The sequence below is a fragment of the Lolium rigidum genome, chromosome 7 (genome assembly GCF_022539505.1).
Source record: "Lolium rigidum isolate FL_2022 chromosome 7, APGP_CSIRO_Lrig_0.1, whole genome shotgun sequence".
NCBI lineage: Eukaryota > Viridiplantae > Streptophyta > Magnoliopsida > Poales > Poaceae > Lolium > Lolium rigidum.
The window spans coordinates 15,689,648-15,703,781 of NC_061514.1; the positions used below are offsets into that span (position 1 = coordinate 15,689,648).

The following is a 14,134-nucleotide window of genomic DNA, read 5'->3' on the forward strand; positions in this document are numbered from 1 at the left end:
CAAATCCATGCATAACTAGAGAAATCCAACCAAGAATGAAACCATAGCTAACCTAATCCACACACTTAGCACCTACGACTAGCTAAGGCCATCGGACATTAGACAAATCATTGTCTATTTGATTTCAACATCAAAAGCTACCGGAAATCCAATAAATGAATCACCGGACAACATTTGGTAAGCAACGACAGAAGCCATCGGATAGGGGAGCCATCCCAGGGCAGCACTTGTATACTTGCCGGGGTCACCTCAACCCTTAACCAATTCCAGACAAAGAAACCATGCACGGATATCATCACCCGATAGGGGTTCAAAAGGAGGGTTAGGGTACACAACCAGGTGTTGGCATCCATCTAACCCTACCAAATCCATTGAGATGATCATCATCGAATCTCAGTTCACATCATTTATCCATCTAATCAAGCAAGGATAAACGAGATAAATGAAACGAGACAAGCAATTGATGCACCGAGTCTTGCCAATAATCAAATGGATCATAACAGGCATCAATTGATGCTTAAGCAAGCATCGAGCACACACCAGGCCAGGCCTGTGTGATACACAAGAGGGCAACAGTGAGGCACAGACACCAAAGGGCAGCTGTTTCAAGCAACTGGTGATCACATGATCACCAGAAGCTTGCTAGAGCATGCTACTGCATGCTAGAACTTATTCCAAGTAATTAACACATGAACAGATAATTAAATAACTGAACAATTGCCTCACAGATAAGAGCATCAGGCTTTACAATTGTATCCGAAGCACATCAAAGGCTTGATGAACCAAAGGATCACAATATACAAGAACAGACACATGTAACTCCATCACTAAATCACACTTGCTAAGACAAGCAAGCATAGCTCAATGGAGCATAATAATGTATATGAACTAAAGAAACTAGCTCAAAGGCACCGGCACTTGTTAAATATACAATAATTACCACCACAACCAAGCCAGGGACAAGATTAAGCACGACGAGTAAGCCAAGCACAGCGATAAGCCAAGCACGACAATAAGCTAAGCACGGCTAGGATCCATGGCAACGAGCAAGCAAAGCGAGTAGAGCACATAGGTATAGAAGCGAGCGGCACAATCATGGGATGCCGGAGCATCCGAGAGGGAGGTGAAGAGGTAGAACGAGATAGCGAGAGGAGAAGGAGAAGCACATACCGGGGAGGAGGTGGTCGACATGACCACGGCGGCCACGGCGGCGCACGCCAGTGCACACGGCGGCACCAGGCCTGGCCAAGCCAAGCCACGGCGACCACCACGGCACCCCAGCGCAGCACCACGCGCCCCGGGGAGCGCCGGGAGGAAGGCCCACGGCCTTTCCAACTCGCGGTGGCGGCGGACGCCCAAGGTCTGGCGCACGGGGGAGTCGATGGCGGGCGAACGAGGACGCAAGCGTCAGATCGACGCGGACCACCATGTCCGCCGTCGAGAGGCGGTCCGGATCCACACCATCTCGTCGCCGGCGATGGCCGGAGGCGGCCAGATTAAAACGGCGACGGCGGAGGCGATTTCGGCGTCACAGGAGCCGAGAGGGGGATTAGGGTTAGGACTCAGCGAGAAGACGACGCGGCTGGGTCGGTTGGACCGAGCCCAGTGGGCTGGTCCAACCTAACCAGCTCGGTCTCCTGACAAGTGGGGCCGAGGGGTATTTTGGGCATTTTCCAAAATACCCATTTAAACAAGAATTTCCAAGAATTTTCTAAAATAAAATATAACTCCAAAAAAATAAATAAAAATATGAAAATGTATCAGCATAAAATTCTCTACCTAAATAAAATATCAAAGAGAATTTTTGAAGACAATTAAGAATGAGTCTTAATTTGAGGATTTAAATAATCATTTAAATCACACATATATTTTTCAATAATAAAAATAAGTCCATTAATACCTTTAGACTTCAAAACACCTTGACAACATTTCAAGGTTGGATTTACCCTAAATCAAGTATCCCTAAGATGTTCTTAGTATCTAACCTCTCATAAAATAGCAAACGACATCGGAAAGGGGAAACAAACCCTAAAACTCGGAATCATGCATTATTGCTTCTTTAACCATTGCCCTTATCGGACAATGATGCTATTTTTCAGAACAAGAGGACAAGGGTCAGTCCATACCTTCCAAGCTGCAGAACTTTGCGGTGTTCGGGCAAGTTCATCACTTGCTCATGTCATTTGAATATCTTTATCAAATTACTTGCAAAGTACTATGGTTATCACTATTGCATAAAAACCAAAACCACTACTTTCATAACTATGAATATGACTATGTGGTGGGCAATGGAACCATGGATTGTGTTGATATGGTGGAGGTTCCATTGCAAGGGTTATTATCCATCTAGGATTAAACAACAAATGTCGCCAAGTGATTCTTGTGCCGTAATACCCGTGTTAACCATAAGATCCGGAGTGGGACGGAGTAGTCAAAAGTGTTTCCACCTCTCGTTCATCAACGGATGCGCTTACCGTAGCAGTTGTATCTTGCGGAGTAACTTGAGGGTGGGGAGCCCCTTCTAATTCCCCACGGTATAGCTGTTGCTTACCGTAGCGGTTGTCGCTTGCGGAACAACTTGAGGGTGGGGATCCCCTTCTAATTCCCCACGGTAATGTGGTCTATGATGGGTTGCGGCTACCGGCGAAGGAGTTTGGTTAACGAGTCCCAAACTGTTGTCGTGGTCGGGGTCCACCCCGAAATTACGGGAATAATGGGACCGACGAGGACCCGGGGTCGGGGTATGCAACAAAGGGTGGGTGTTCGAGGTAGCGGAGGAACATGATTGGCTAGACCTTATACCGGGCCTCACACCGAAGGAAGTGTGGACGGGAAAGCTGCCCGGTTGGCACCAAGGTTAAGATCTCTTATGGGTAAAGCAACACACCTCTGCAGAGTGTAAAGAATTGTGACCTGTCACTCCCTGTTCCGGGATTGAGGAACTGCGAACGCGGCCGGAAAGGAGCTCCATGAAGTTCTAGTAAACCGGTGAAGGCTGACGGACATAGCTCTTTGGAATAAAAGCAATCTATTGAAGAAATGTTTATAAAAACTTGCATTGGTATTAGACTTTCTGGTCTAATATCGTAGCTAGTGCATTAAACACCTCTTATCTATAATGAACTTGTTGAGTACGCTCGTACTCATACCACTCTTAAATCCCATGCTTAGATTGTCCGAACCATCCGGAGGAGGACAACGACAACCATGATGGAGCCGAGATCATCGGCTACGAGGAACCGGACCTCTCGGAGAGGAGTGGAAGGCGTAGACTACATCATAGTCTACGGATCCGGAGAGAGCTTCCGGAGGAGAACAAGCATAAGGATAGCAGGAGGAGTAGTAGTAGTCAAGCAGCGCGAACTCGTACTATTTAGCTGCTTGCTTAAATAAATGTTTTGTTTAATGAGACAATGGTATTGTAAGTTAAGATGGGTTCACCTCGAACCCAGGAGATATCCTCTTAGGACCCAAGAGGAGCTCCAAGACGACTTGTGTATATGTATTGTAATAATGTGTGAATGAGTTATGGACCTTGCTATGTTCTGTTGTACTACTCTGAGGGATGTGATATTTGCGGAATGGTACTTCGCGAATGTTATATCAACGACTGGCATACTACAACATGCAGTGGTATGCAGGGTCACCACACATATGCATGTATGTATACAGTACCGTAGAATATGTGAAACTCCTTCAAAATTAAAACCCAAAAGAAATAAAATAATACAAATTAAAAAGAAACCAGATTTAGGGGGAGGGGGGGCTAAACCCTAAACCCTGCGGAGGCCTTTAGTCGCGGTTGGCGCGAAGAACCGCGACTAAAGGTCCTCCGCCCGGCGCCGCCCGAGGCCCACGTGGATGGGCCTTTAGTCGCGGTTCGTGAGGAACCGCGACTAAAGGGGGGCCTTTAGTCGCGCTACTTTGGTCGCGGTTGGGCCACCGCGACTAATGGCAGTTGCCAACCGCGACCAAAGCCCCCTTTTCCACCAGTGTCTGTGAACGCGCTATATATTTCCCCCGTCCCTCCCGCTCTTCCACTCCACCCAACATCACACAGCTCGCCACCAAGTCTCCCAGCTCCCACACCAAGAGCAACTCAGCAAGCAAGCGAACGCGCTCGCTCATCCGACCGCCGTGTTTCCAGCTCGTCACAGCCAACCAAGCATGTGCAACGTCATGACCATCCCGTCGGTCGCCCTGCTTCGCCGCGCCGTGCGGCGGTGGCGCGCGCGAAGCTCCGGCAAAGCGGCGGTGCCACCGGGGCACGTGGCGGTGTGCGCGGCGGGCGCGCGGTTCGTGGTGCGGCTGGCGCACCTTGGTCACCCGGCGTTCCTGGAGCTGCTCAGGCAGGCCGAGGAGGAGTACGGCTTCCCGGCCGGCGCCTCCGGACCCGTTGCGCTCTCCTGCGACGAGCACCGCCTCCGCGACGTCCTCCGCCGCGTCTCCTCGTCATCGTCCGACGAGCGTCGCCGCTCCTCCCGTCGCGGTGGTGACCAGCGGCCGCTGCTGCAGCGATAAGGGATTGGCCGGGGAGAATCTCTTCTTGTGAGCGATCGGCAACCTGCGCGCGTTCCAGCGCACCGAACGGTGAAATCGTCGAAGCAACGCAACACGCCATGCATTTCTGCGCTCAGCGGGGAAGCAGGACCTGCGCCTGCCGCCGCCGTGAAGGCCGTGCAAGCTAGTGTTATGGTATCCAGTCAAAGGCTGAGCGCCCGAGCGTGTTTCTATCCCGTGCCTATGTGCAGACGTGCAGTAATTGATTGAAGAAGGCTACGATTTTTTTTAAGATTCTTTTTCTGTGTTTTGTAAATCTTCTACCCGGCTGTGCAAGTAACTGCCGAGGACCATGTACGACTGAACTAATTAAAAGGTTGGTTGATTAACTCTTCTTGTTCTACATGCAATTTGTCATCGTTCGTCATGTGTTCGTGATGTCGATGTGGCGATTCAACCTGTCTTGGCCCTTGATCGAGTTCATTAGCCGTTAAGCGTTTAAACTTTTTATTTACGTGGTATAAACCTTGGGGCAGCAAGTTGGTTGGAAGGTTTGGGCACCTCTAATTCTAAAGGTCAAGTTTTTTGATTGGTTGGCCCTCCGCAATAAGATTTTGATGATGGATTGTTTTGAGGGGAGGGGTTGGGAGTTGGGACAATTGCGGCCTTTGTCCGCTTTGCAAGTAGACTCAAGAGAAGGCGACGCATTTGTTCTCACATTTATCGCTACACCAAGCGGCTTTGGTGAATGGCGCGGGATTGGCTAAGCATCACTTCCATCCGCACCCATTTGTGGACGAACGATACTTTCATCATGGTTTGGTGGATGTTGATGTCGAGTAATTCAACGCCTAACCGAAAGGCACATGCCTTCTATCACCATGCTTTTCAGTTGGACATTCTGGAAGGAGCGGAATTCAAGAGTTTGAAAAACTAGTGTGCGCATCCGACCATCGTTTTTGAGATCATTAGAGGCGAGGTCAAGCTTTGGGTCGCTGTGGGGGCGAAGCAATTGAATCATGTAATATTAGGGCTTTTTTTTTTGGTTTTTTCTTTGTCTTGTCAAGACACTTTTATATACTTAATTAATAATTAATGAATGGTGAAAAATCTTTTACGCCCTGTCAAAAAAGAATAAACCTTGGGGTTCTTCTACCAGGAGTTCAACTCAAACCAACCTTAGTCTCGACCACTCTAGCAAACGGTTCACAAGAGTGAGAGGGAGGCGCGTAATATGGCAATGAGCCTCATTCAACAAAAATGTTGAAGAGCTGTCGGTACCTTAGAGTATACTTTCAAGAGAGTAAGAGACAATGATGATGATACTGTGGCGAGGAAGAAATCTAAACATATTTTCATTTTAATAAATCTAACAATTGATTTGCGGATAAAATCATAGTATGAGCATATATATTCTCTTGGTCTCAAAATAAGTAACTTGGTTTATCATGTATGTGCACATTAAAATACGTCTAGATATTTTTATGTCTAGATAGAACCGAGTCACTTATTTTAGGATGGAAGTACTACTTGGACGGAAAGAGGGAGTTAATCAACTGTAGTCATTGCATGGATGGCAAAGCCATGTTGCGGGCGGCGAGCAAAATTTGGACTATTTCCTTCGATTCATATTAATTATTTCTAATATAAATGTATATACATACATTTAGTTCCAAATATATCTATACTAGTGACAAGAAATATGAACAGGAGGGGTAGTGTTTTTGGCAGCCTCGCCGCGTGCATTAGACTAGAAAGGAAACCACACTCTGATGTCTGAACTGCTCCATGTAGGGTTGCAAGCGTTATCCTGCGAAAGTACACCTTCTAGTTTATTTTGTCATTTTTAGTTTATAATTTATCCAGAAATTTTAAACTAGAAATAGTAAAATAAAGTAGATCAAAGCTGGACTTTCGCGGTGTAGGCTTTCAACCTTACCTGCACGTGCGCGCGTCAAGTAAAACAGGACATGGAAAGATTGATAATGATTTTGAATCTCTCTTGCACGGTGACCAGGTGACTTGACTGACAGAATACGGTTCCAATCGACAAACCGGCCATCTATAGTTTTGATCAACCCATCGCGTTTCAGAGGTGTAGCGAAATAGTGAACCGTCGCCACGAGTCGTCACCAGATAAGAGACTACATATGTTAGTCATTCGTAGCCTGATCTTCAAAACATTTTTGTTTTGTCAGTACGTTGGAGTGAAACAAAACAAGACCTGACAATTCTGAAGCTCTCGCGGCTACCTGTCTCCCCTTGGTGCGCATGCATGCAGATGCAGTGGCGAGTAAAACAGGAGAAGGAGCAGTTCCGTCAGAGAAGAAACCTCATGCGTGGCTATTTCCGCCGATCTGAATCATGTCACACAAGGTAGCTCCGGAGGAGATGAAAGAAAGAGACAAATCGGTTCCCAGATCGGCAGCATCCATCCACGGCGGATTCGTTCTGGCCCAGCTACACTGAACTTGCATTATCGTCAGCTAGACCATGATCACATCGTATCTTCTCTATCCAATCCGTTCCGATTAAAGTTTGCGCCGCATCTTCAGCGAGACTGTGCTCGTGCGCACGACGTCTCAGCGGCGGGTACGTGTCACGGAGCGCGCCGGGGCCGGCGTCGCACATGCGGGGAATCTCTTGCGGCGGGGACGATGATGGCGTCCCGTTTTGGGACTGAGCCACCACCAAATCGTGCGTCCCCTTCAGCTAATCATCTAATCAAGATCCTACACGATCACATTACAAGTCGGTAAACAATGCGTTTGATAGGAAAAGGGTCGTACTATATATGACGTTTCAGAATAGTAGAATACCAGTAGCATACAGTGTATACATGCGTGACCGGCTGGCAAGGTGCATGCACGCATCGGCATCGGCATGATCTACCTGTACTAACCGTGACCATCAAGTACGAGGCAGTACTACTACTTGTTCTAATCATTGGCACCCTCCCATGCACGTCACAAACCCATCTTCTTTGCCAGGGAATAGGGATTGCTAGGAGAAATTAAACTTCAATTGTATCCAAGGAGGAACTCCAAGTCGAAATTCCGATAACTTTTTTTTTGTATTCAAGGTATCAAACTATGTTCGTCTCATCCAGGGGGGAGAAAGGCGATCCGGAAAAAAAAACCTCGTCTACGGTTCCATCCTCTCGTTTCCGCCGCAGCCACTTCTTTGCACCTCGAGTGGCCTTGGAGGCATCTGGATCATGATCCTTCGAAGGTAGAAGGGCTCCTTTTTTTTTTCTTTTTTGCTTAGGTTGTGTTTTTAGTTTCTGCATCAGTGTATTCCGTGGATGTCTTGGTTACGAGTTGGTTTTTATGTTCGTTGGTGTGGTTTCGTGTTTGGCTCTTCCGACCTACGATTCATATCTTTGGTGATGGTTGCCACTCTGATACACTTGTCCTTTGGGACATTAGCATGATGATTTTCCGTTGGCCTACTACGGCAAGCTTTGCCAGTTTCGGTGATGGAGAGGTGAGTATGGCAGCGACCCCTTCAGCTCGCGCCAGTTTTGTAGCCGTTGTTAGGTGGTCTAAACACATATTTGTATTTTTTACTACAATTTTGGGTTCTTTGTACAACTATGGATGATAGATCGATGAGCTTTTTATGCAAAATGGAGCCAAGTTGTGTCATCTTAGGATAATTATTGAGTCAAAACATTTTTAATATTATACTTTTTATAAAGTATATTTTCTCTTATGTGAAAATATTGTAAGCCGAAACATAATATTCAGGGCATGGTTTCAAAAAATTATTGGGTTAAGTTGTTTCAATAAAGCCTAAATCTCATGATTTAGTCAATTTGATGGTGTTTTCGACAGTCAGTATCTCATAACAAATGAGCCTGGTTTCTCTTTTGTCCCGAAGAACGGACCAGACTTAGTCTGGTAGTTCCTATTTTATTTAGTTAAAAATTTATCTTTCATATTTTTTATAAAAACTTCAAATGAATGTTCCTTTAGTTTAGATGGTTTAACCTAGAGCAAATTTTAAAGATCTTTTAGAAGAAAATTTGATTGAACTTACAAAACTATGATTTTTTTGAATGAGTTGAAAATTTCGTATTTCATCACATCCTGCAGTTGGAGTTACTACTAGCTTTCATATGTTTTTGAATTTTATAATATTTTGGTCCAGTGTTAGAATTTATTTTACATAATTTATTTTATAAAATCCTAAAGAATGTGAAACATCCAAACGGTTCAAGGCAATCTGGTCTGTATAAAAAAAACCTTAAAGAATCGCCTCCTATGCCACATGGAACCTGAATATATGTGAGCTCGGATTGTATAAGTAATGTCAAAACCGACAAAATTTCGAGGTTTCCATTCCACGAGAAAGCTCGGCTAAAATGTTGCAGTTTCTGATAAATTTTCCTACTATCATGGTTTTCTAAAACCTACCAGTCATTAGTTTTTGTTATGTGATAGTATTTGTTAAATACTTGACGATACACTAGCTAGTTTACTTCATTTGAAGCTGTTGGTGCATGGTATTGGGTTCTTTACTAGAAACACACACTTAATTTTCTGCGACAACATTAGGCACATAATTGGAAACAAAGGAAAGAAGAAAACCGTGGAAGCCTTGCATTGTTTCCTCGCGTGGCACAGATATTTGCTTGCTGCCTACAACGCAATTATAGTGCCTAACATATGGAAATCGATAGATTTGTGGGAATAGTGGAACTTAACATGCTTCATTAACCCCATCAATTATTTAGGGTTCCTTTTGAGTTTGGTGGACGAAGGGATGGCTAATGCCTCTCCTGATCGGGGCCAGGACCCGACGCGTGCAGGCTGCAGGGAGAACCCAACCCAGGTTGGCACCACGCTCTCATTTCAGCGTCGTGTGTCGCGCAGCAACACACAAACCCACCGCGGCGGCATCAGGCCATCCTTCGATCGGCGCCGAACTCCTCTACCCACGGTCGAAGCTATATATTCGCCTCCCCGGCCGCCTCGCTCTTCAGAAGTCAGAACATCACACAGCTCACCACCAAAGTCTCCCAGCTCCAAAGTCCCAACAAGAGAGTTCGACCGCAGAGTTCCTCCGTCATGTGCAACGTGATCACGATCCCGTCGATCGCCTGGCTGCGCCGCGCCGTGCGGCGGTGGCGCGCCCGCGGCTCCGGCTCCAGGGCAGTGCCGGCGGGGCACGTGGCGGTCTGCGCGGATGGCGCGCGGTTCGTGGTCCGGCTGGCGCACCTGGGCCACCCTGCGTTCCAGGAGCTGCTCCGGCAGGCCGAGGAGGAGTACGGCTTCCCGCCCGGCGCCTCCGGCCCCGTCGCGCTCCCCTGCGACGAGCACCGCCTCCGCGACGTCATTCGCCGCGTCTCCTTGTCCTCCATGAAGCGCCGCTCCTCCATTCGTCGCCGCGGCGACTCGCGGCCGCTGCTACAAGAGGTGGACGTGGAGAAGCTCGTCTTCTGAGCGATCCAAGCGACGATGCGGCACACCTTTTCTTCAAGCACGCAGGCACCGGCGGCGGCGGCATCAAACTTGCGGCACTGTCTTCCGGGCGGACGCGAGAACAGGCGAAAGCAGGACGCGCACAGACCGTGCAAGCGCTTAAAGCATCCTGTCAAAGGCTGGGCGTGGTGCTAATGTGCTATGCTGCCGCCTGCCGCCGTAACGCCGGCGATCGGGCATGCACGTATTGTAGGGTAGGTAGACTAGTACGTGATGGTAGCATATGTTTCACGAATTCTTGGGTTTGTTTCTCTGTAACTCCGCTACTCGGTTGTGCAAAATTAAAGATTTATTCATTCATGCATTGATCTTGTTGTACAAGAGATACAACTTGTGATCGTTTGTCATGTGTGTTTCGTGCATGATCTTGACCCGAGGAACTCGTGTTGGCCCTTCATGTGTGCCATTCATGAAACCACAAGTTCAAAACTGAAATTTACAAAAAACCAACACTTTATATGTGCGGGACAAAAATCACAATATTTTCATAGTTTTGCCTGCAGGGACGAACCCGACGAGCGCCGTCTTCGAATGTGATGGTTTTTCTTGTGTATAGGTCTACAGAGGTTTCTTTTTTTATTTTGCAATAATGAAGGAGATAAATAGAAGATTTTTTTACATAAGATAAAAATAGTGAATAATTGACATGCTAAAGATGGTACCTCGCAATTGCGAGGGCTGCCATGCTACTTACCCTAACAACTTCTTCTGGTCTCGTGAGGAGACTCATTTGGGCACTTTCACAAGATATTAGGAGCTTTTTTTTTTTGCAAAGAATCGACGAGATTGGACTAGTGCGTTGAAGAACTTGAAACGAGACATCCTAGGTACACATTAGCATATTCCCTAGTTACAAAGCCTACAAGGTGTCACACTTGTAGGATTCAACTTAGCATAATAGTACACTATCTCATTTCAACCCAAAAGAACTAGTGGATAGATACGACCGCGTATATATTCGCAGGTCGACCTAAACAAACTAAAAACAGGTATTTTTTACGTCCGAAATAGATCGATCCGGTATAGATGCCCTAAGTTTGGTGTAGATTGCTTGCACGGCCGCACCATGTTGCCTGGAGCGAGCAGCGGACAGGTGGACTAGATGTATGGCAGTTTCATACGTGTACTCCGAAGTCCGAATACCACGTTACAGGACCTGTTGGTCAGGAACTCCTGCATGTGCGCAATGCAAGTAAAACAGGACATGCAACGGCGCATGAATGTCGTCAGATTCTGAACCTTTCTTGCAGTGCGACCAAGTGACTTGACTGACCGAATATGGTTCAGATCTACGCACCGTCCACGTTTATATTTTAATCGACAGATCCGATTCAGATGCCGAGCAAATGAGACATGGCCACACGTCGTGACGAGATGAGAGACAGGTGGATTGTGTTTTCTTTAGCTGTATCAATCTCTAGTCCAATCTGAACTTATTTTGTTGTCAGAAGTATGTGGATATGTACTTTCAGGTCGAGTCAAAACAAGACAGCAACTGACGGTTCTGAAAGTTAAAACGGCTCCATGTTTCCCTGCCTCGGCGCGTGCACATGGAGAGTAACAAAAGAACATGTGTGTCAGACGACAAAATTCCTGCAGGGCAAATGTACCGCCGACGGCCGATCCGATTCTTGTCACCAGATCAATCGCCACGTACGTAGCGAGATTCCCCGGAGAAGCTAAGGTACAAACAAATCGGTCCCCGTATCACCAGCAGCCAGGGAGTGGATTGGTTCGGCCTACCAACACTCCACCAAGCTTAGAGCATCTCTAGCCGTCTTCCCGATGAGCCTTCAAGACCGTCTTTTTCTTTCATTCGGAGGATGAAAAGTCGCTTCCCTGGTTTCTCGTTTTCGTCGGATTTGGAATTTCATCCACGCAGAGTCCAGGTCATCCCCGGCCCCCCGGGAAGCGCTCGGGGACTCCGGACGAACGAAAGCGCATGAATCGTCTGGTGGCCCCGACTTGTCGGCGACAGAGGCCGATCTTCGTCCTCCTCGCATCGTCTTCCCGAGATACAACGCGTGTGTGTTTTGGGGGAAGTTTTTAATTTAATAGATAGAAGAAATTTGTAGGCGAGCGTGCAACATTAACAATTTACATATAAATACTTCAGAAAAACAGAAACAAGACATATAAAAACTTTGGAAAAAAACTACTTCTTCCATGATGGCCCCGCATCATCGTCCTCACGCTGGCGATTCCGGCTCGTCACCTCCTCCGAAGAGGCGGTGTCGGTCGACGCGTCGGAGGAACTACTGTCCTCATCGTCGAAGGTGCACGCCGGCTGCGCCTTCGCCTTCGCCTTCCCGTCCGCATTCGCCTTCGCCCGGGCCGCCGCCTCCTCCTCAGCCTCTTCCTCCTCCTCCTCCTCCTCCACCTCCTCCTCCTCCTCAGCCTCTTCCTCGTCCTGCTCCTCAGCCTCTTCCTCGTTCTCGCTGTCCGGCGGCAGGGAATCATCGCTTTTCGGCGGCAGGGAATCGTCGCTGCTAGATGATGCAGCCCGGTCCCACCAATGGCGCCATCCAGGCGATTTCCCCTCGCTGTCTATGTCCGATGGAAAAGAGAGACTGCTCATGCTGAAGTGTCCGACGATAGAGGATGGTGAAGAGATGAATGGCGCCGGCCGGTAGATCGCAGAACGTTTATGTAGTGGTCTGTGGATGAAGAGAGCGGTGGTTGCTCTTCGGCGGAGTTAGTGCTCCAGCGGTTCGCGTCTCGAGGCCACTTCGCGGTCCATTACGGCGGTTCAATAACGTCGATGGCCGCGGTTGCCACTCGATGGTTCCCCTTCCCGGCGACTGCACCGTCGCTTTTTACGGGGTGGTTGAGCGCGACCCTTGACTTGCCACTGGAAAAATGGGCCTCCCCAGGACAAAAATTACATCCATCCGGCGCTAAATAGCGGCGGATTTTGGCCTAGGAGCCCCAACGGCTGGAGATGCTCTTAATTTTAGGTTAATTTTTGTCAGCTAGCTCATGACACTATGATAATATTCGCAGGCTGACCTACTGCTAATTCAATGTAATTTTTTTTAACAAACCCAAACGCTCGTAAATACGTACACATACTTATACTCCCTCCATGCATTAATGTAAAATGTTTTAATATGTTTAGAGTAGACTAGATACAATCTAAAAGAAGTGAACCTACACATTAAAAGTAGACTAGACACAAACAAAAATAAGTGAACCTATAAAAAAGCTAAAACATCTTACATTTTTGCACGAAAAGAGTACCATATATGAAATATGACAGTGCTCGTGTGCATGACGTCTTGGCTATATATAATACAAATGCAGCAGGGTACCATTACGAGTCACGGCACATGAGGGAATCTGATGGCGTCCGGTGGATTGAGCACAACCGTTCCAACCCGAATTCGCGCGTCCTCTTCTGGGCCTTCTCGCGATCGAGATCACATCAAGCTAATCATCATCACCATCTAATCAAGATCTTAAACAATGCATCCGAGAGGGAGAGGGGTCTTACTGTTGGAAATTAGTGTACACTACTATACAGTGTGTAAGTGCGTGACCCGCAACGGTGCATAGACGCATTATTTCACGCATCACGATCGGTAACGGTCGTTCCTACAGGTGCTGGGTTGTACTAACCGTGACTATCAAGTACGAGCTGGTACTTCTAATCATTGGCACATATACATCACAAACCCATGTTCTTCGGATTAGCTTGTTGCCCGGATTTCATGGTAATCGATGCATATGGGTGCAACCCAGCTCATATGAAAATGAAAGTTCTAAAGGATGATCGATTGCAACTGGCTACAAGTCGTATGACAATAAATAGAATATATATGGTTGTGTTGTAGACTTGTAGTTGGGGCATTTTTAGAGGGGCGATCTAAATGATCCTGATGCATTCGAACCGGTCCGCGCCAGTCGACGCGCTCCAACAGCGTAACCCAAACGAATCAATCCGTTCAGCTCGATCCATCCGTCAACAAAAGTTGGGAAACATATGCGTCTATGCGGACGCGCCGGACATGCCGTGTACAACTTGCGTATCCTCGCACGCTTGCTGCGGGATCGCATAGAAGAGCCCCGACGATAGAAGGCTGACCAGCAACAACAACCATGCATGGTCATTAAAGCATTCGCTGACCACTGATATCCCTCAGTTGTCG

The 14,134-nt window shown here is 47.4% G+C and overlaps 2 protein-coding genes across 2 annotated transcripts; both read left to right on the plus strand.

The window, feature by feature from the left end:
* The first annotated feature begins 4,167 nt into the window (after positions 1-4,167).
* On the plus strand, positions 4,168-4,521 carry LOC124670957 (auxin-responsive protein SAUR71-like). The gene has a single exon (XM_047207413.1). The coding sequence runs from the start codon at positions 4,168-4,170 to the stop codon at positions 4,519-4,521; it is 354 nt and encodes a 117-aa protein (XP_047063369.1).
* A 5,051-nt stretch (positions 4,522-9,572) lies between these two features.
* On the plus strand, positions 9,573-9,947 carry LOC124670958 (auxin-induced protein X15-like). The gene has a single exon (XM_047207414.1). It carries the CDS (start codon positions 9,573-9,575, stop codon positions 9,945-9,947), a length of 375 nt encoding a protein of 124 aa, XP_047063370.1.
* The last annotated feature ends 4,187 nt before the right edge of the window (positions 9,948-14,134 follow it).

Excerpts from the sequence above, each read along its gene's own strand:
- LOC124670957 (XM_047207413.1), top strand. The coding sequence starts at position 4,168 with ATGTGCAACGTCATGACCATCCCGTCGGTCGCCCTGCTTCGCCGCGCC.
- LOC124670958 (XM_047207414.1), top strand. The coding sequence starts at position 9,573 with ATGTGCAACGTGATCACGATCCCGTCGATCGCCTGGCTGCGCCGCGCC.